The sequence below is a fragment of the Heterocephalus glaber genome, unplaced genomic scaffold, assembly GCF_053883595.1.
Source record: "Heterocephalus glaber isolate CG9 unplaced genomic scaffold, H.glaber_assembly_v1.0 deba00001457, whole genome shotgun sequence".
In the NCBI taxonomy this organism is placed as follows: Eukaryota; Metazoa; Chordata; class Mammalia; order Rodentia; family Bathyergidae; genus Heterocephalus; species Heterocephalus glaber.
Genome location: NW_028258305.1, coordinates 8578716 through 8599743, shown reverse-complemented (window position 1 = coordinate 8599743; position 21028 = coordinate 8578716). Strand labels below are relative to the sequence as shown.

The 21028-nt window shown below is 35.1% G+C and overlaps 1 protein-coding gene across 5 annotated transcripts in view; it reads left to right on the top strand.

Moving 5' to 3' along the window:
- Rel (REL proto-oncogene, NF-kB subunit) overlaps positions 1-21028 on the top strand; it is a 73660-nt gene that overhangs the window by 15252 nt on the left and 37380 nt on the right. For 3 of the 5 annotated variants that reach the window (XM_021246283.2, XM_004867239.4, XM_021246282.2), the window contains 7 exons: positions 2770-2861; positions 11212-11352; positions 12471-12575; positions 12678-12890; positions 13477-13545; positions 13665-13733; positions 15103-20959. In XM_021246283.2, coding sequence (XP_021101942.2) covers positions 2770-2861; positions 11212-11352; positions 12471-12575; positions 12678-12890; positions 13477-13545; positions 13665-13733; positions 15103-15857 — 1444 coding nt within the window. In that variant the 3' untranslated portion in view covers positions 15858-20959. Of the gene's footprint in view, positions 1-2769; positions 2862-11211; positions 11353-12470; positions 12576-12677; positions 12891-13476; positions 13546-13664; positions 13734-14043; positions 15025-15102; positions 20960-21028 lie in introns of those variants that run through there. The other 2 variants (XM_087216034.1, XM_087216033.1) reach the window with 2 other exon arrangements.

Sequence of the window (21028 nt, the reverse complement as noted above, 5' to 3'; positions counted from 1 at the left end):
AGCCCCAAGCATAGGTGTCATCCCTAACCCTCTCACACAGTTGAGTGTTGAGTAACGCATGCCTCCTATATAACCCTTGAATCTATCCATGTTGTCATGCAGTGAGATCTGTCACCACCACACCTCTGTATTCTAAATTTCGTTGCTGGAATACCCTTCTGCCTGGTGGTCTTTCATCAGCTTTTTTTTTAATACTTCTTCCCCTCAGTCTTCCCTTCACTTTAGGTAGAGTCATCTTTTAAAATACAAATCAAATTGTTACCCTGCATAAGACATTTTAATTGCTCTGTTTGTCTCTCAGAATAAAGTCAGCATTTCTTCTATGGCCTACACACCCACCTGTATCTCTAGGTTTCTGTTGTACTGGGCATCCTGTGATCTCTACACACCACTCACTAAAGCCTTTCCTTAATGTCTTGTGCTCACAATGATCTTCTTTAGGGACCTTTTCATGATCTCTTCCTTTTGCCTAGAAGCCTATTTCCTCTTCCCGCTACTTCCATTCTGTTTGTTAACTATCCCTTCCCTTTCTGCCCTGAAGTGATCAATTGTCTTCCATCATAGACTCCTCTAAACGTATATATTTCCTTTATAAAACTTGTCGTAATTTTAGTTTGTGATTATTTAATAGCTATCTGACTCACCAGACTAGAGATTAGTAGACTTTTTCTATAAAATGCTGGATAGTAAAGATTTTAGGCTATGGAGGCTTATGGTCTTTGTTGCAACTGCTCATTTCTGCTACTGCAGCGTGAAAACAGCCATCATTGATATGTAAATGAATGAGTAGGACTGTGTCCCAATACAAAGTTTATATACAAAAACAGGCACTGTGCTAGATTTGGCCCATGGGTTATAGTTTGCTAACCCCTGTATCACACTATAAGTTCTGTGAGGGGAGGAGTTCTGTATCCCCATTACTTTCCAGAATTCTTAGTACATAGGAGGAGTTCCAAGAAGTGTTAAGTGACTGTGATGAATATAGGAATGAATAATTTATTCAGATAACGTCTGTGATCCTTGGTGTCCTCAGGTCAGATTTTTGTGGGGTTTTTTGTTCATTGGGTTGGTTTGGGTTGGGTTAGGTTGAGAGGCGGTGTGCACGTGTGTGTGCACATTAGGCATCAGACCCAGGGCCTTTTGCATGCTAGACAAGTGTTCTACTGCTGAGCTATCAGAATTTCAAAAATCCCCATTACTTCTATGATTCTGTAAATGGCAATCAAATATGATTATTCAGATGAAACAAAATAAAACAGCTTATAAATAATATTAGAATGAGGAATTCCTTAAAATCTTTTGTCAAGGAAAAAGAACCAAACTAAGACTCTTTCAAAGAAGTAGAATGCCTTTGAGGAAGAGGATTGTAGTTTCAGGATTTCAAGAAAGAATTAAGAATTCATGATTTATTTTTTTAATTATTGGAGGAAGAGGAAGGTATTGTCAAAGATACTTTAAGTGCTTAACACACCCTTCAGTGTGGTGAGTGTGCAGAGCATGAACATAAGACAGGACAAGGGCCAGGGATTTAGTTCAGTGGTTTCACCGCCTGCTGCGCAAGCGCAAGGACCCGAGTTCAATCCCCGGTACCAAAAACAAACAAACAAAAAAACAAACATAAGACAGGACTAGCTCAGAGGAAGGTAAACAAGGTAGCCACTGGTTGCCAAGGGCCATGTGAAATTTGAACAAATAGTAGTGTCATTATAATTGAGTTCTGTTTCCTTATTCACACCCACCCAGTTTTAATGATGTCATGGTTTTTCCATGTGGGAAGGAGTATGACTGGTGGTGGTAGTGGAGTTCCCCCCACCATCCTCTGTACTACACATATGCAAATTAGTAATATTTGTAGCTATTGAGAAGTTTTCCATAAGTGACATCTTGAAACTTTTGTTAAATATTGTTAGTGTTTAACCTCTTTATAATTTAAAAAAAAACCCCTCATTTCAATGTATCTTATAACTTCATGTAATATGGCACAAAATATATTCCCTTGCTACTAGTAGCTGTGAAATTGGGGCTGAAAAATTACATCTCTTGAGGGTCTAAGCAGGCAGCATGAATAAGCATAGAGGATCAGGTGTAGGCAGACTTAGCAGATACTGTAGCAAACTAGAGAGCCCTTTGTCAATGTGGCCACAGGTGCTCGGTCTCAATTAGTTGTTTCTGTAAGAAGCTAGTATTGCAGGACCTCTAAAATGTTCATGAAGCCAGAACTACAGATGTTCATATACAACTACAGGCTTTACAAAACATATCTGTGAACTTCAGGCTGTGGGCATCTTTTTATACTCTTTGCTTTATATGATCAAGCACACAGATTTCAGTTATTTAATTATCAGTTCATTTGTTTGCTTTTTGGTGTTGCTTTCCTGTTAATCTTTACTTTGGTGTATTTGACATAGGCATATTGGTAAGATATAATTGTAAAATATTATAAAGATGATATAGTACTGTAATACTATTTTCTTTTGACAATTCTATAAGAAATATTATGCCACTTTTTTACTCTAACCTCTTTATCATAGCAGTTAGAAGTACAGTTCAAGGGCTGGGGATTTAGCTCAGTGGTTCCGCCGCCTGCCTCACAAACACAAGGTCCTGAGTTTGATCCCTGGTACCAAAAAAAAAAAAAAGAAGTACAGTTCATGGTTTTGTACCCCTGACAGCATGATGACTTCTCAGTGCTGGATGTATGCTCGATTTCTGTAGTATTCCTTTTATTTAGCTATAATGCAGTTTTAAAAGGTTTTTTTTTTCTTCTAGTTTTCAAAATTTAGGTATTCGATGTGTAAAGAAAAAAGAAGTAAAAGAAGCTGTTATTTCAAGAATAAGTGCAGGAATAAATCCTTTCAATGGTAAGTATATTTGATGTAATAATTTCTGTTACTTAGATACTGACTTACTGTGTGACTTCTATTTATATCCTGAGCTGTACTTTAAAAGTGATTTAGAGAGGCCAGGGATTTAGCTTAGTGGTTCTGGCGCCTGCCTCACAAGGGCAAGGTCCCAAGTTCGATCCCCAGTACCCAAAAAAAAAAGTGATTTAGAGTTTTGTGTTCAGTTTTCTGCTTGTTGATTTATACTGCATTTGAGGAATGAAATGTTTTTAAAACGTTTCAGTTTTTAGGAAAAAATTCTAATACAGACAAGGCTTTCTGGTATCACTGGAGAGTGTCACTGTTTAAGGAAACCTTCTCAGAATGTTCTGATTCTTTTTGAATGTGGCCTTCCCTATGCCACTTTCCAACAGAGAATTCTTCTGAATGTTGAATATTCACTGTGGTTATGAGGTATTGGAGTGCATTTAATTTAAAGGCATATTCAACAGCAAAACCTAATCCCAAATATGAAAGTACAGAAATAGTAGAAGCCACACAAACTATTTTCATAGTGTATTTGTGTATATGGCTCGATATTTACTGTTCAGTAAATTTTATTTGGGATAGCATTTATTAAACATTTATGTATATGGCACTGTCTGGATATGGCACCTGGTACTTTTTAGCACTCTGTATTGCTTAAATAGATAAATGCTGGTATTTTATATTCTTGGTAGCCTTCATTCTAAAGTCTTCTGCAGCTACTTAAGCATATCAGGAATTGAATAATTATAAAATTCACAAAGAATAAATTTCTTTGTCATATTTAAGACATCCTTATATTGTAGGCTTGTATTTTTTCTAGATGTATGAAAATAATTTGAGGAAATGATGATAATTTAAGGAATATGCTCACAAACAGGTACTGTTTTTATGAGCTGTAGGATGTGTATATCTTTTGTGTGGGTCCTCATTTTTCATACTATTTAGTATTAAGTAAAAGTCCCCTTTCTCCCCTCCAGTGTTACTTGCCAGAAAAGATTATTATGAAGTTTGATGTGTATTTTTCTAAAATTTCCTTTAACATGTATAGTCATATATAGACATATTTTTATGTTAAAAAGATCATTTTATGCCTGCTATGTAACTGCTTGTTTTTTTCTACTCAGGATTATATCTTTTTTTTTTTTTTTTTGGTACTGGGGATCGAACTCTGGTCCTTGTGCTTGCAAGGCAGGGGGCAGAACCACTGAGCTAAATCCCGGCCCCGCCACTCAGGATTATATCTTAAACATCTTTCCATGTCAGTACTTACAAATCTATTTTATTTTCCAACAGATTATTCTGCTGTTTGGGTAGACTAATTTGTTTATTCTAATGAACATTTACCTTTTTTCAGTTTATTTAAGAAGCTCTTGTGTGATTATTTCTCTAGGATAAATTTTCAGAAATGGGAAAATTCTGTATCAAGAGTCTGTTCACTCAAAGCTTTGATCCACTGTCAAATGAAGGCCAGACTTTAAATTTTTTTTTTTTTGAGAAGTCCATCCAAGTCTGGACACAGTGTAAAACAAGGAGATTATAAACAATTGCTATCATTTATTAATAAGCACTTATTAATAACTGTTTTATCTACGCTTTTTAATTGGATCATTGAACAACACTGCTTTACAGAAGAGAAAACCAAAGCTTTGATCATATACCATCCCAAGGTAGTCAAAATATAAATGCTAGCTGGAATTCAAACTCAATTTCTTGATGCCAGTGGCAAAGGCATTAAAAAGGAAAATGAGAGAGTTTTTTTCTTTCACAGTCTAGAACTGGACATGAGATTAGTAATAAACATACAAGTAGCACTTAAAGTAATTCTTGGTAGATAGTATTTTATGTATTTATTTCATTTAATCCTTGTAACAACCTAAGAAGTAGATACTATACATATTTTCATTTTATAAATAAGAAAATGGAGGCATAGAAAAGTAATTTGCTGAAGGTCCTATAGCTGGTAAGTGGTGAAGGCAAGATTTGAACACAAGTTTTATAATTTATGATCTTAACAACCTTTCTATGCTGCCTAAATGAATATAAATTTGTGGTTGGAACAATTCTGCCAGTTTATCCGTCACATTATTTATGCTTTCAGTGGTCACTTAGATATTTTGTTATTTTTCTTTGTTCCTGGTGGAGAGGAACTAATCCAAGCCTTGGATATGCTAGGGAAGCACTCTACCACTGAGCTAACATCTGCTAGTTATTGTTTTATCACCCATTTCTTCCTCTCTTTCCTGCCTCCCTACTTTAGGAACTCATCATTTCACAATTTGAGGTACAGTCATTTTTTCCCCGTTGGAATACTCTTAGAATAGTTCTTTATCAAAATGTTGTGTTCAGAAACTTGCAGTGGCTTCTTATATAGTCTAAAAACTAAAGGTCCCCACATTCAAAGTCATCTACATATAGCTCTATCATCTTTCCTGTCTTCTCTTCCACTGTGTCTTGAACCCCTAACTATTCCTGAAACAATCTGGAAAAAATCTGGTTCACCCATCCTGACCATCTTTGTCCAGTCCTGTCTAGTCTTTTCATTGACATTGTAGGAGTATAGGCTTGCATCAATTTTTAACCTAGACTATTGGTGTTAACCTCTAAACTTATGTCCCTTCCTTTATTCTTGGCCTCCTTCCAAAAAAGATCCAAAGCATCCAAAAAAAAAATCGTCATGAAATCAATATGACCATTTCAGAACATTGTTTACCTTTGAGTGGCTTTAAATCAACTTCAGCAATAGTTCTCAATTTGTACATGCGTAAGAATCCCATAGTACTTATTTAAAATGTACATTCTAGGCCACATTCCCAGGCCTGGCATGGAGCCTAGGGATGTGCATTTTAAAAAGTACATTTAGACAGGTGTTTCTAAACTTTTTTGGGGGGGGTACCAGGGATCGAACTCAGGACCTTGAGCTTGTGAGGCAGGCGGCATAACCACTGAGCTAAATCCCCAGCCCTCTAAACTTTTTGAACTACAGTAAGAAATTGATTTTATTTCTCCATTCAGTACCTACACATCCATACATATCACATCTTTACTACAGTACCCTTACCTTAAGCCTTAGTCTTTGCTGCATTTTATATTTTCCCTCCCTTCTTCCTTCTCTTCCTCCCTCCCTCCTTTTCTTTTTTATTCTTTTTCTTCTTTCTTTCTTTCCTTCCAGAAAATGCTTATTTAATCTACTAAACTAATTTCATGACTTTTAGGTACTAAACTGCAATTTGTAATCTCTGCCCCTAGATGATTCTGATACAGGTGAACCTTGAACCACATTGTGAGAAACTGATCTACTTACTGAGTTCAGCTTCTCAAGCATGCCATTCAAACCTAGTTCTATTCCAGTTTTCATTCTCTTCCACCACTGCTTGTATACTTTGTTTTTGTCATTCTGAACTATTTGCATTGTTAGGAAGCTGTGTTCTTTCTTGCCACTGTGGTTTTATACGTATAATTCCTTTGTATGGAATGCTCTGTTCTGCTTAAATTCTTGATCAGACTTCAAGTTTAAGGATCACACCCTCTTTGAAGCCTTCCTTCTCCTTCCCAAACAGAGCTGAGTATTCCTTCTGTTTTCCCAAAGTATTTATATATATTTCTAGTATGGTTTACCAAAACTTTATTTACATGTTTCTCCTTCACTAAGTCTGGAGGGTGGGAACTGTCTTCTGGGTGTATCTACCATTTAGCCCAGTGTCTGGCACATGATTATGGTTTAATTAAATTTTGTTGAAAGAAAAAAGACAAATGTATGAATAAACATGCCTTATTTGTATTTGTCTACCAGAAATATTCAAGTTGTTTTTCTAACTCCAAATTCTCCAAAAGCCTTTTCAATTCTCTTAAACCCAAGGTTATATTCTCTTAGTTATATCATTTGCCCAGCATTGATAATGAAAAGTTTCATGACATCTACTGGATAATTTAATTCTTAAGTGACTGTCTGCCAAGATGGATGCCATTATTCCTCAAATTGATATAGATTCAGTGCAATCCAAACAAAATACCAGCAAGATCTTTTAATTAAATATGAGAATATAATTCAAAACAGGAATAGGAAGATACTTTTTAAAGAGGAATGATGAAAAGAAACTGATTTTATCAGATACAGATATTTATAAAGCAGTAGTACTGAGGTAAGGCTGCATAGATTGACCAGTAGAGTAGAATTGAGTGGCCAGAAACGGATCTAAGAAAGTAAGAGAGTTTAGTGTATGAAAGAAGTGGCTTATCAGAACAATTAGAAAATGTTTGAACAAGAAGAAAGAGAAAAAAGTTGGGGAAAATTGTTAATTAAATTGGACTTCCTACCTCACACCCTGTATGAAAATCACACAAAGATGGGTTAAAATTTTTGTAGGGGGTTACCAGGGATCGAACTCAGGACCTTGTACTTGCAAGGCAGGCATGCAGCGCCACTGAGCTAAATCCCTGGCCCAAGACTTTTTAACTTGTTTGTTTGTTTGTTTGTTTGTTTTGAGTCAGGGTCTTGCTGTGTAGTTCATCCTGGCCTTGAACTCGCTATGTAGCCCAGGCTGATCTAGAATTCTTGGCAATCCTCCCTCCTTGCCCTCCCAAGTGCTGGGATTACAGGTGTGTGCCATCATACACATCTGGGTTAAAGATTTTTAATGTAAATCAACACTTAAAAACTCTTGGTAGACAATATTGGTAAATATACTTCAGTTCTTGTGGTACAGAAAAACAAGATGCAAAGTTTTCTATAAAATAGTAAATTTGATAATCTTAATTCCAGTTTATTATATTTTTCAAGTATAGGATATATTTGGCTTCTTAATTTCAGGTTCCCCATTAATCTCTTAATCTTATTTTTTAACTCATTGACTATACAGTATTGGGAATAATTTTTTTCATCATTTCTTGGCCTTTTGGCTAAGATCAAGTGGAGAATAATTATTTTAAATCATGGCTCTGAAAACTTCATTATAAGAATCTAATGTGGTCTAGTTTTTTGTTGTGTGTGTATATGTGTGTTTATTATTGTGTTTGTGTCAAACCCAGTGCCTCACCTGTACTATGCAAGTGCTGTACACTGAGCCAAATCCTCAGCCCTAGTCTTTTATTTTTTAAAATATGATTTTATTTTGTCTTCTTACATACTTGGTTATTGAAAGAAGAATACTAGACATTGAGACGAAAACTTGTAAAATGTTTAGATCTAAGACAATATTATCTCCTTGCAGATTTTCTTCTTGTAGATAGCTAGGTGTACTAGCAATCCTAGATTCCCTGAAATCAGTGAATGATTTAGGTCATTTGAAGCTGGATTTTCATCTCCCTGAAGTCTAGTATATTTCTAGTTCACCTTTCCTCCTGGGGTGTAGCTCTTCCAGATCCCAAATGCTCCAAATAATAGGGCATTTATTAGATTTCCCATCCCTGGCAGACATTGAACTCTTATTTTCCTCCTTTATTGTGAGTTCATCTCTATTTCTTATCGTTTTAGCCACCTCTTAATTGGCAGGCTATATCTAGATAAAGTGATCTCTTATTCTGAACTTTAGGTTTCCTTCACCCATATCCCCCTACCCCTTCCTTCCTGCCTTCTTTTGCAGTGCTGGGGTTTGAACCTAGGGCCTTACATGAGCTAGGCAGTCACTCTACCACTGAGCTCTACTCCTTTCCCGTATTTTGACCCCATGATTTTTCATGACCTTATTAGTTCTGAGTGATATTTTTAGAGGAATTTGAGTTTTGTCCACTTAGTTCTCAATAGTTATGTGTGTCTTATGCCATTACCACAAATTGTACCTCATTTTGTTAACTTTTACTTTCAGTTTTCTTTAGCAGTTATAAGATATCTAAATGATTGTTCAACAGACCTTTCATTTCCATATATGGTACTGAGAAAATTCAAAGCAAAATTCTCATAAGAAATGAATTTTTGAGAGCTGGGGATTTAGCTCAGTGGTTCCACCGCCTGCCTCGAAAGCTCAAGGTCCCGAGTTCGATCCCTGGTATCAAAAAAAAAAAATTCAGAAATGAATTTTTGAGAAGTAGGTAGAATTTCTTCACTTTGAGGGAACCATTATGTAACTAAATGTTTTTAATTTTTTGGCTTATTATCTTTTGGGTAACATTTTTAAATACTTTAAATATACTTTCACTGAGATACAGAATCCACCTAAATATAGTTTCCCATGTGACCTTGAGCTAAAGAATATTTCCAGCTGAGCATGATGACACATGCCTATAATACCAGCACTCTGAAGACTGAGCCAGGGGGATCCCAGGTTTGAGCCAACAGTGGGCAATTTAGTGGCTGAGAAAGACCTTGTCTTATAATAAAAAATAACATTAAAGGGCCAGGTATTTAGCTCAGTGGCACCGCACCTGCCTCGCAGACCCAAGGTCCTGAATTCAATCTCCGGTACCAAAAAAAAAAAAAAAAATTAAAAAAAAGAGGAATAGGGCCGGGGATTTAGCTCAGTGGTTTCGCCGCCTGCTGCGCAAGCGCAAGGACCCGAATTCGATCCCCAGTACCAAAAAAAAAAAAAAAAATATTTTCATCACCTGCCAGAATTTCCATAGTCCCTTTTCTCAGTCAATGACCCCTGCCCCAACAAACTCCCAATCTGCTTCCTTTCACCATGTATGTATTAATCTTTTCAAGAATTTTGTATAAGCATATAGTCCTTTTTTTGTCTAGTTCCTTTTACTCAGCATATTTTTGAAATAAATCTGTGTTGGGGTGTTTATATCCATAATATATTCTTTTTAATTGATAATATTACATAGTCTGATGATACCACAACTTGTTCATACATTTCACAAAGGTTATTTTTTGGGGTTTTTTTATTTTTATTTTTTGTTTTGGTACCGGGGATCGAACTTGGGTCCTTGCGCTTGCAAGGCAGCTGGCGGAACCACTAAGCTAAATCCCCGGCCCTCACAAAAGTTATTTTTAAGCTTGTCTGGAGCACCTAGCTACTCATTTTTTTTTTTTGGTACCGGGGATCAAACTCGGGTTCTTGACCTTGTGCAGCACGCGGCGAAACCACTGAGCTAAATCCCCGGCCTAGCTACTCATTTTGTGTGTGTGTATATTGATTATTCATCTTTGAAATTGAGAGACACTGAAATCTCAAACTCTAAATTTATATTGCTTTAAAACTTGATTTTGAAGAGATAGACCTCTTATTGCCTCTATAATGGTTCCTCTATGCTTTTATGATGCAAGTGTTGGCATCATAACATTTTAGCTTTCAGACATACATATGTGTTCTATACTTATTCAAATGTTATGCTTAAGAATGGTTATACTGACATAAATTTAAATCTGACAGCTACTGAGACTGTGTGTATCATTAAATAAAATATATTTTTATTACTACCTATAAGATTAAGGAATTTGGTTAATTGGTTTTCCAGATTTAGGATTTTAAATTTGAATATTTAACAAAATAAAATTTTAATATTTAATGTGTATTTTGTGCTTTTAAAAATATGGCAATATTAGTTATAGTGTAGCTTCTGGTATTCTTTGAAAAGGCAATATTTTCTTTTGGAACTGGGTTTGTTTTCAATATATCAAACTGTATATTCTGTCATATATATGTATATAACTGCAACATTTTTCTATGGTAGGGTCTTTTTTTTAAGCAAATTTAATTTGCACATAAAGTTTCTTGTGGAAACTAGCTGTTTTATGTCATTTGGTATCTTTTTTGACATTTCATTCCTAAAGTGTTGATCTAAATTTTAGTCTGTATTCCTGTGTATGTCATTTTTATGTGGAAAGAAATAAAAATTTCTGATTTAATTTTTAAAACCAATAGGCTCTAGGTTGAGTGATTGGAGTTCAAATTCCCATCTTACTAATTCTTAGCTGTGAAACTTTAAACAAGTAATTTCATTTAAGTTCCTCATCTATAAAGAAGGGAATGATAGTAATTCTTTCAAGATTTATAAGATAATGTATAGATTTGATCTATTATGTATAATTTGCTTCCATTTAAAAAATTTTTTGATATTAATGTTTAGGACTCTAAATCCCAGATAACTGAAATAGTTAAATCCTGAACATGGCTATAATTTATCAAGTACTCTTAGATAGTGAATGCTTGATTATAAAAGGCACTATTTAGTTTTCTTTGTTTTGTTTTGTTTTGTTTTGTTTTTTGGTACCAGGGATTGGGTCCTTGCGCTAAGCAGCGAAACCTCTGAGCTAAATCCCTGGGTCTAAAAGGCACTATTTCGTTAGTACAGATATGGATGCTACTCAAGGTTGTTGGCTGTAATGGGTGGGGAGCAAGACGTAGCAGGATTTTAGTACTGTGATTGTACTACATTCTAAAAAGAACAATGTACTGTTTAGTTCCGGAACAGCAGCTGCTGGATATTGAAGATTGCGACCTCAATGTGGTCAGACTGTGCTTTCAAGTTTTTCTTCCTGGTGAACACGGTAATTTGACAACTGTACTACCTCCTGTTGTCTCTAACCCAATTTATGATAACCGTAAGTACTTTATTTTCTTGTATTTGTAGACTTTCTTAGTTTGTTTTTTTTTTAAACTAATTTTAAAGTATTTTGATAATCAGAAAAATGTATGTTCATTCTTGGAAAATCGCAGACATTACAGAAATGTATGTAACAAAGAAAGTAAATCTCCTATAATCTCATCCTCCAAAGATAATCATAGTTCTTTGATGCCTGTTTTGGCAATTTCTTCTTCATCTATACAAATACATCATCACCATCATCATCATTATACAAAATAATTTTGCAGCATTAAAAAATTATCACTGATCTTTTAAAAAACTTTTTTCTCTTAGGAATGTATCTTGAACTTTTCTTTTTAGTTACATTTTTCTTTTCAATAACATGAGAGACTTTCATTATATGGCTATATCATAATTTTATCAAATCATTATTATAAGATATTTGTTTCCTTTAATATCTCTTCCTGCCTAACAAACTGTACTGCAATAAATACTGTTTTGTGTCCACATCTTGTGCAGCTATTTCTCTCATGTAGATTTCCAGAAGTAGAAATGCTAGATCAAAAGATATTGAAATTTATCATTTGATTATGAAACTGCCCTCAAATATTTTTTAATGTATAAACACATACCTACATATATGTTTACCAGTGGTGGATGATTATACCTGTTTTGCATGTAAAAGGATAGTGAGACAGGGCTTTTAGGTAGATTAGAGTATCCTCATCATGGAGAGCTGTGGATGCCAGGGAAAACTACAGTATTATAATCATATTGGCCAGATAAAAGCAAAAAACTGCATTGCCCTATAGATATGGCCAATGACTTAGGAAGATTAATCCAGTGACAGTGGGTAGGATGGATTGGAAGAATCAGAATCAGAAGCAGGGAGATTTATTTAGAGAAAATGTCATTGCCTAGAAATAAAATCGTAAGGCTGTAAGCCAGATTAGGGAAAGAAATTTCTAGAAAAGAAAGGGACATATGTGGGATGATTAATTTAGAGTCTTTTATCTGTACATTAAAAGTTTTAATCTATTATGTAAATGATTTTCCCCAAATTCTCCCCCTCACACCAGAATAAAATGCATTACTGAGGTAGCAACTTATTTTAAAAAGATCCTTTATATTTAGGTGCCCCGAATACTGCAGAATTAAGAATTTGTCGTGTAAACAAGAACTGTGGAAGTGTCAGGGGAGGAGATGAAATATTTTTACTTTGTGACAAAGTTCAGAAAGGTACTTACTTTATTTTTCATTGAATCCATAATATATTTTAGATTAATAGATGTCTATTACTATGTTTTCCCATTGTTATTATTTCTTTGACTTATTTACTAGATGACATAGAAGTTCGCTTTGTGTTGAATGATTGGGAAGCAAAAGGTATCTTTTCACAAGCTGATGTACACCGTCAAGTAGCTATTGTTTTCAAGACTCCTCCATATTGCAAAGCTATAACAGAACCAGTAACAGTAAAAATGCAGCTCCGGAGACCTTCTGACCAAGAAGTTAGTGAATCTATGGATTTTAGATATGTGCCAGATGAAAAAGGTATGACACAACACTGTGGTAGTACTAATTTATATATTTCTTAAAGTTGATCCTATTAGTAACATTGTAAGATACATTTAAGTAGTTATGTGTATGCACAATTTACATTTCTTTTCCTATAAGTTTCAAATTTTTTTCCTTTGTGCTCTTTGCATCTCTGTTAGGAACATTTGATTTAGCTGAAATAATTTCAGAGTATCTAAAATGTTTATCAAAATTTGTTTTATTTTTGGTAGTCTGTTTTTGTCCTTATTGTGCCCTTTTTATAGATGGAAAACTTGTTTTAGTCCTTATCCTTATCTTGCTTTAGTTCTTATTTCATTGGTTAGTATTGACTTACAGTTTTTATAAGAAACAAGATAACTATTTTGAACTGTTTTTATTAAGAGAAAATATACTTTGTGACAAATCTGGGATATATTCTATAATAATATACTTATTAAATCTATATTATGTATATTTCTTTAGAGCATTTTCTTCATACAAATAAAATACCTGTTTATTAATGGAAAGAAAGCATAATTTCATGATGATTCACCTGCTTTTTTGGTTTTTCTTTTTTTTTCTTGGTCTCTTTTTTAATCAGATACTTATGGCAATAAATCAAAGAAACAAAGAACAATTCCATTTTTCCAGAAACTTTGGCAAGATTCTGGTAAGAATATTTTAGATTGACTCATATTTAAGTAGGTTTTGTTTTATTTGGTTTCTCAGATTTTAAGTGATAAATTATTCAAATTATATTTATTAATGGAAAAATCTTCATTGTAACAGTTAACTTTCCAGAGAGACCAAGACCTGCCCCCCCAGGGTCAAATGGAGAAGGAAGACTCATCAAAAAAGGTATTTTATTCCCTGTAGACTATTCCTTGTGATCTGAAAGTCTAGGGCTTTGCATGGTGCATTAGAATTCTATTTTTAAGAATAAACAACTGACTGCTTCCTTGATATTTTCCTCTCCTACAAATTTTGTCTTTCTTTTACTATGTGAATTGAGCTTGGCTTCTGAACATTGTGTTGAAAAACATGTCTAGGGTATTTATTGTTTGAGAAAGTACATTTTATTCATACAGTGATAATTTCACTAATTGCATTGTGTGATGAAAGAAATGATTAGATCTGTCTAGTCACCTTTTTTTTTTTTTGGTACCAGGGATTGAACTCAGGACCTTGCGCTTGTGAGTCAGGCGGTGGAACCACTGAGCTAAATCCCTGGCCCCACCTATCTTTATAAATAAAGTTTTATTGGAAGACAGCCGTATTCATTTGGTTATGTACTGTCTCTAGCTGCCCTTTTTTATTTTTTTGGCAGTACTGAGGATTGAACCCAGGGCCTCACACACTAGGCAAGTGCTTTAACACTAAGCTACACCCTCAGCCCTGGTTTTGTTTTTGTTTTTGTTTTTGAATAGTTCCAGCAGAAATGGTATAGCCCATGAAGCCTAAGATATTTAACTATCTGGCCCTTTATAGAAAAAAATTTTCCTAACCCTAGTTTAGATCATTCAAACAAGGGTTAATTAAAAGTCTTTTTCCTCACCTGTTAAGCTCTTCACCCATCATTTTTTCCTGCTTTACTACGTGTAGCATTTGTGTAATCCATAAATTAATACAGAATTAATTTTTCCTTAATTTTTTTCTGATTGAGAATTTTGTATCTTAAGGTCATGGCTTAATATATCTTAAAAGTTACTTTTCATTCATCTCTAATACATGTTTTCCCCATCCTTCCATTTTCTCCAAAAAGCAAAACTATGAAATGATATACCTGGTTATTTAATTCCTGTCCACTGAAATTCTGATATTAATCTTTCACTTTTTAAAAATACATGTACATAGGCCAGGGATTTAGCTCAGTGGTTCCAGCGCCTGCCTTGCAAGTGCAAGGTCCTGAGTTCAATCCCTGGTACCAAAAATAAAAAATAAAAAATAAAATAAAAATACATGTACCAGGGCCTCAAAAGATAGATTTTCATATTTAACTGGAGTGAAATTCCATGTGACAAAATGACTTACAAAAATCATTTTACATATATTTATAAAAGTTACATATTACAGCATTCAATACATTTTTAAGAATTTTTATTTGAAATGTTACATCCGTTGCTTTGACATTTTTCTTTATTAATATTTTTCCAATTTTAATTTAGAAATAATGCTGTGTATAATTTTGTTTATTTTAATTTTATAAAATACATTTTTCTTCCCACAGAATCAAACTTGTTTCCTCATGGTACAGTTATTCCAGAAATGCCCAGGCCTTCAGGGGTTTCAAGTCAAGCAGAACCCTACTATCCCTCACCAGTGTCCATCTCAGGTGGATTGTCACATCACACTTCAGCCATGTCCTCAATGGTATCTCAGCATTCTTCAAGTTGGTCATCAGTACCCCACCCCACCTCACGCTCACTGAGTACTTTTTCAACAGGGACACTTTCTTCTAATTCACAAAGCATCCCACCATTCCTGGCAGTGCCTTTTGTGAGTGACTTAAATGCTTCTAATGCTTGCATTTATAACAGTACTGATGACCTAGGCAGAATGGAAACCTCCTCCGTGTCACCAGCTCACTTATATGGTATTTCTGATGCCACCATGCTGCCTAATGTGATGACAGCCAGCAGGGACACCATGGAGGAGACAGATAACTCCAGACTTGTGAGCATGAATCTTGAAAACCCCTCCTGTAATTCAATGTTAGATCCAAGAGACTTAAGACAACTCCATCAAATGTCTTCTTCCAGTATGTCAGTAGGTACCAATTCCAATACTGCAGTTTTTGTTTCACAGTCAGATGCATTGGAGCGATCTGACTTTAATTGTGCAGATAACAGCCTGATAAATGAGCCGGGACCATCAAATGGTACTAATCCAAACAACCATAGTTTTCAAAATAGTCAGTATTCAAATATTGGTAATATGCACAATGAGCAAGTGAGTGAGTCCTTTGCATATGATTTTTTTTAAGTATAATTTGGAGGATTTGAATCCTTTAAAATGTTCATGATCATTTTGGTAGTACCTATACAGATGCAGCATTCCATATTTGTATAACCAAAACTATAACACAATGCTGTTTCTATTTTTGAAACTTCTTTTTCATAGAAGTATCAAACTTTAGATGTGTATAGAATACAAGCTTTGGATGTATATAAAATACAAAATTTGGAAGTTATAAAGAGAAAATTTAAGATAAACATGGTGGTGCATACCTCTAACCCTAGCACTCAGGAAGCTGAGGGAGAGGATCAAGAGTTCAAGGCTAGCCTGGGCTTACTTGTGAGACCTTGTCTCAAAAAATGAAAACAAAAAAGAGAAATTTTCTTTTTTCTTTGTTTCTTCTCTTGAAAGATCTGACCTGATAGTGGGTGGCATGTGAATTCTATCTTCAGAGTTCTACTGCATTTCCCCAGGAAAGACTCTAGGGAGAACATTAAAGCAAGAAGAGTTTTTTCTAATTTTATATTTCTTTTATAACATATTAATGTATGGTTAAATGAACTGATATTTGCTTTCAAGCAAATTTAAGGGAAAACTTGTAATGGCTATGCCATTGGAAAAATAAATTACTTTTTTTTTGAGGCCTGTGCACCCCTAAGGGGTTTTTAGAGGCTTCTTGGAATTTCTCAGATTTATATGTAAATCAAAATTTCTTTAAAATGTTAAGTTGTGCAGAAGGCAGTTGAAGTGAGCTTTCAAGGTATGGGAGGATTCCTCCATTTTATACTATTTAAATCTGTATCTTTAAAGTTGCATAAGCAACTTTAGCTTTGCACCCACATTTTCAAGACAAAGAAGCTTCTTTGCACTCTTCTTTCTTAGGCATTCTCACTCCCTATGGTCTCATACAACTGCCTGTTTGACATCTAGAAATCTAATTAAAACTCAAATATCTAATTAAAACTCAGTGTATCCAAACCTAAGTTTTTGGTCTTTCCTCCCAAATTTGGTTCTCCTTCAGTCTTCTCCAACTCAGTAAATGGCAATGCCATGCATCTAATTGCTCAGACCAAAAGTCTTGGCATCATTCTTGATTCTTTTATCTCCCATATCCAGTTCGTCAGGAAGAATCCATCTTAAGTGAAAGGTTTACACTTCTTTTACCCTTGAGCCTGCAACAGGTAAGGTCTTGCTAATTTCTGACATGCCCTCAAGGTATATTTCTTCTTGTCCCACTTCAAAGTCCTTGATTTCTTTTTAATTGTGCTAATCTCTTCAGGAACCATACTTCTTTTGGCCCCGACTTTATACATGGTTCTTTTCAGACCAGAGTTTTTCAGATATTTCAGCTCTGCTTTTTGCTTCAAGTTTTCACTTATAGATCTGGCAAAAATTAGTTAGCAGTGTTCATACCACTGCCTAAACATTGGGCTGCCTTGAAATTTCCTTTGCCAGATCAATTAGTCTGTTGCCCTCAAACTCAGCCTCCTCAGGATGTGAGCAGAATATAGACATTTTTTTTGCCAGAGTATAATATGTATAATCTTTCATTCAATTTTCCAAGAGTCCTTGTTCCTGTCTGAAACCTCATGAGCACAGCCTACATTCCTATTAGCATTCTGGTCTTCTGAGCTCTGACTGGAATCACCAATCAGTCTGTGCTTAAAGTATTCCAGGGCCTCTCTAAGTCACATCCTCAAATCTTTCCAAACTTATCCACCAGTTCAAAAGGCTTCAGGTATGGTCACAGCAACAACCCTATTTCTGAACTACCAGTATTCTGTATTAGTCACTTTCCTATTGTAGGGCAAAATACCTAACACCCACAACTTTAGGAGGAGAGGTTTATTTGGCTCATGGTTTCAGAGGACTCAGTTCATGGTCAGCTGGCTCCAAGGCAGGAACATCATGGCAGAAGGGCATAGTCAGACAAAGTTGCTTATCAGTTCATGGCAACTGGGAAGCAAAGCACCAGGAAAAAACATCAATGAGAAAGGGACCAGAGACCAGATATAGTCCTTAAGGTAACACCTCCATGATCCACCCAGACATACTCAGAAATGTGCTTTACTAATCTCAGGTGATTCCCAAGCCAATCAAGTTGACAAGCTTAACTGTCACACTGATCAAGGCCTACCTTGACTAAATTTCACCATTCCTTGTTTCTCTTGATTTCTATACATGTATAGCACTTACCATGATCTGACTTGTCTAAGCATCTATTTATTATGTGTATCCTTTACTGCAATATAAGCTCCATGAGGGCAGACATTCTTGTGTTGTTTACTGTCAAATCTCCAGTTTGTAGAACAGTGTCTGCCTCATGTTAAGCACTCCGTAAATATTTATTAAACATTCAAAGTATTACCAGTAGAACAGTAAATATTTATTAAGCATTCAAAGTATTACCAACAGAACTTTGATTTTTGAAAGAATAGCTTTATTAGATGTTTAAGGTTTTGGGCTGGGGATTTAGCTCAGTAGTTTCGCCGCCTGCTGCACAACCACAAGGACCCGAGTTTGATCCCCGGTACCAAAAAAAAAAAAATAGATGTTTAAGGTTTTTACATTTTGTTATTTGACATTAGGTTTTTGTTAGAATCATATACATTCAAGTCCAGTATTAATAATGGTAATCCAAATTATTTGAAAGCAAAAGAACTCTGTGGCAAAATGAATTTGAGCAGTAATTTAATTGTGACGGTATGATGATGCCAAGTAAGTAACATATTAAAGATCTAGTTTATCTTACAACTAGACGCTACCCTAGATGTTGAATATATCCTTGGCTAGAAATAATATGTCATTTTACTTATACAGAGTCCACCCAAACCATTAATAACCTACCCTAGATGTTAAACATATCCTTGACTAGAAATAATGTGTCATTTCACTTATACAGAATCCACCCAAACCACTAATTTACACAAATTATTCAACCAAAATGGGATATGTGACTATCATATAAATAAAAATTCCCAATTGAATGATACTGGGAAATAGGAAGGAGAGCAAGATAAGACTTGAGGTTAGGATAGTCCAGAAGGCAAAAGAAAAGATTTAAACCCCCTAAGAACCTAGGATATTTTTCAAATTATGATTTTAAAAAGACATACTTGTCCTATAAAATTTAAAAATCACAAGTATATTAATATAGTTTTAGTAGAACTTGCCAGCAAGGGGAAAAAAATAGGGTATAATTTCTTTCCTGTTCAGAATATGAACCCAGAATATCTCCAGATGGTGATTGGTAGGTGGTATGTTATTTTAAAAATACATAATCTTAATTTCATATGAATTAGCACTGATCAGTTTAAACAGACTAGCTCAGTGGATTTTAACTAAATAAGCATTGGCTTGTTTTGCAGTATTTTTCCTCTGTAAGATGGATTAAGGGTCTGCTGTATCTTGTGTTTACAGTATTTCCAGTAGACTTTTCATTTATCAGGTGCTATTTACTGAACATAGAATTTATTTTATAATTTAAAATGCACTTGGCTATCCACTTCTCCTTTTACTCTCACCTTAGTTTTGAGGAAATGATGTCCTTCCTTTCTAAACTCCATGGTGATGAATCCCTTCTTTGTATCTCATACTGTGTTTACTGTATCCTCACATCACCATTTAGTTTTTCCTGTCTTTGTATAAACATAGTAACTGTCTTCTCCAGCCTAAGAAGAAAGGCCAACAACAAAACAAAAACCAAACAATAGCAAAAAATTTCCTATCACCCTTGTGCTCCTTCCCTTCACATCCTAACTTCTCTTCCAGTTTTTCCTGTAGAATCCCAACCACAGCCTTCAGTTGTTGCTTATTTTTTTCAATCTCAGCAATGTCCATAGCTTCAGCTTTCTCTCATGCTGCCTGAATGGCCATATAGATTGGCTTCTCCTATTGCATTCTTTGCTTAATGGCACTATCATTTACCACCTGGGATATTTAATAGATGCCTCAAAATCAGATCTTTATCTTTTTCACACTCAGTCTTAGTCCTTTGGAATCTGCCTCCTAAAAATCTCTGGTATCTGCCCTTTCTTCATTGCCTTTTCTTCACATTCTTAATAAAGGCCTTCTTTATTTCCAACAAGAATCTTCCATAAGCTCCAGTTAAAAACATCCCATTCCCCAACCCAGTTGTTGCCCCATTCCTATAATCCCAGCACTCTGGGAGGCTCAGACAGGAAGACCGAAAGTTGAAGCCCAGCCTGGGCAACTTAGTGACTTGGCAAGACTCTATCTCAAAAAAATAAAAAAATAAAAAATAAAAGGGCTGGGGATATAGTTCAGTATGAAGGCTCTGGGTTCAATTCCCCAATTTCTCTCTTTCTCTCCACCCTCCCTCTCCCTACTCTTCTCTCTCACACACACATGCACACACAAAAGATAGACCGTAAGAGGCAGGGAGATAGATCTTTTGCAAATGGGAAAGGGACCGACAGATGGGAGGGGCATAGAAAGAATTAATATTTGCATTTACCTGTACAAACAACCCACAATGAAGTTATTTTGTACTGCAATCATGTACTAATAAAAAAAATCTGTAAATTTAAAAGTAAATTCTCCTTGAGCCGGGGATTTAGCTCATTGGTTTCGCCGCCTGCTACACAAGCACAAGGACCCGAGTTCGATCCCCGGTACCAAAAAATAAAAAAATAAAGAATAAATAAATTTTCCTTATACCTTCTTACTACATTTTCTCTTGGGAAAAATTTTTTTTGTCAGACCTCCATACTTTTAACATGTTACCTACTCTTCATCTGCTTTTCTGCTACTAGAACATGCATTCTTTTATTTTAGCTTCATTTAACAATTTATTCAACAAGACTAATTGGACATGTACTACATGCTAGGCTTAGTTTTAAGTGCTTAGGACATAATGGTACATAAGACAGAGTAGAAAAAAAGACAGTAGATTCCCTTATGGAGCTTACATTCTAGGTAAATGTTGTTTTTGGAAGCTACTGTAGTCCAGCTCAGTGACTTTTTTTTAAACAACAGAATTGTTCTTTACCTTTGCTAATTCATGGTGGCCTGAGCCATGTGGCCACTGAGCACTTGAAATATGGATAGTATCATTTAAAAAAAGTTTTACTTATAGCCACATATGCTAGTGGATACCATACTGGATAGCAGGAGTCCATACTTGTATAACACTCTTATTCTTGAGACCAGGCTTGTCCATGAGGCTTAGTCCTGCA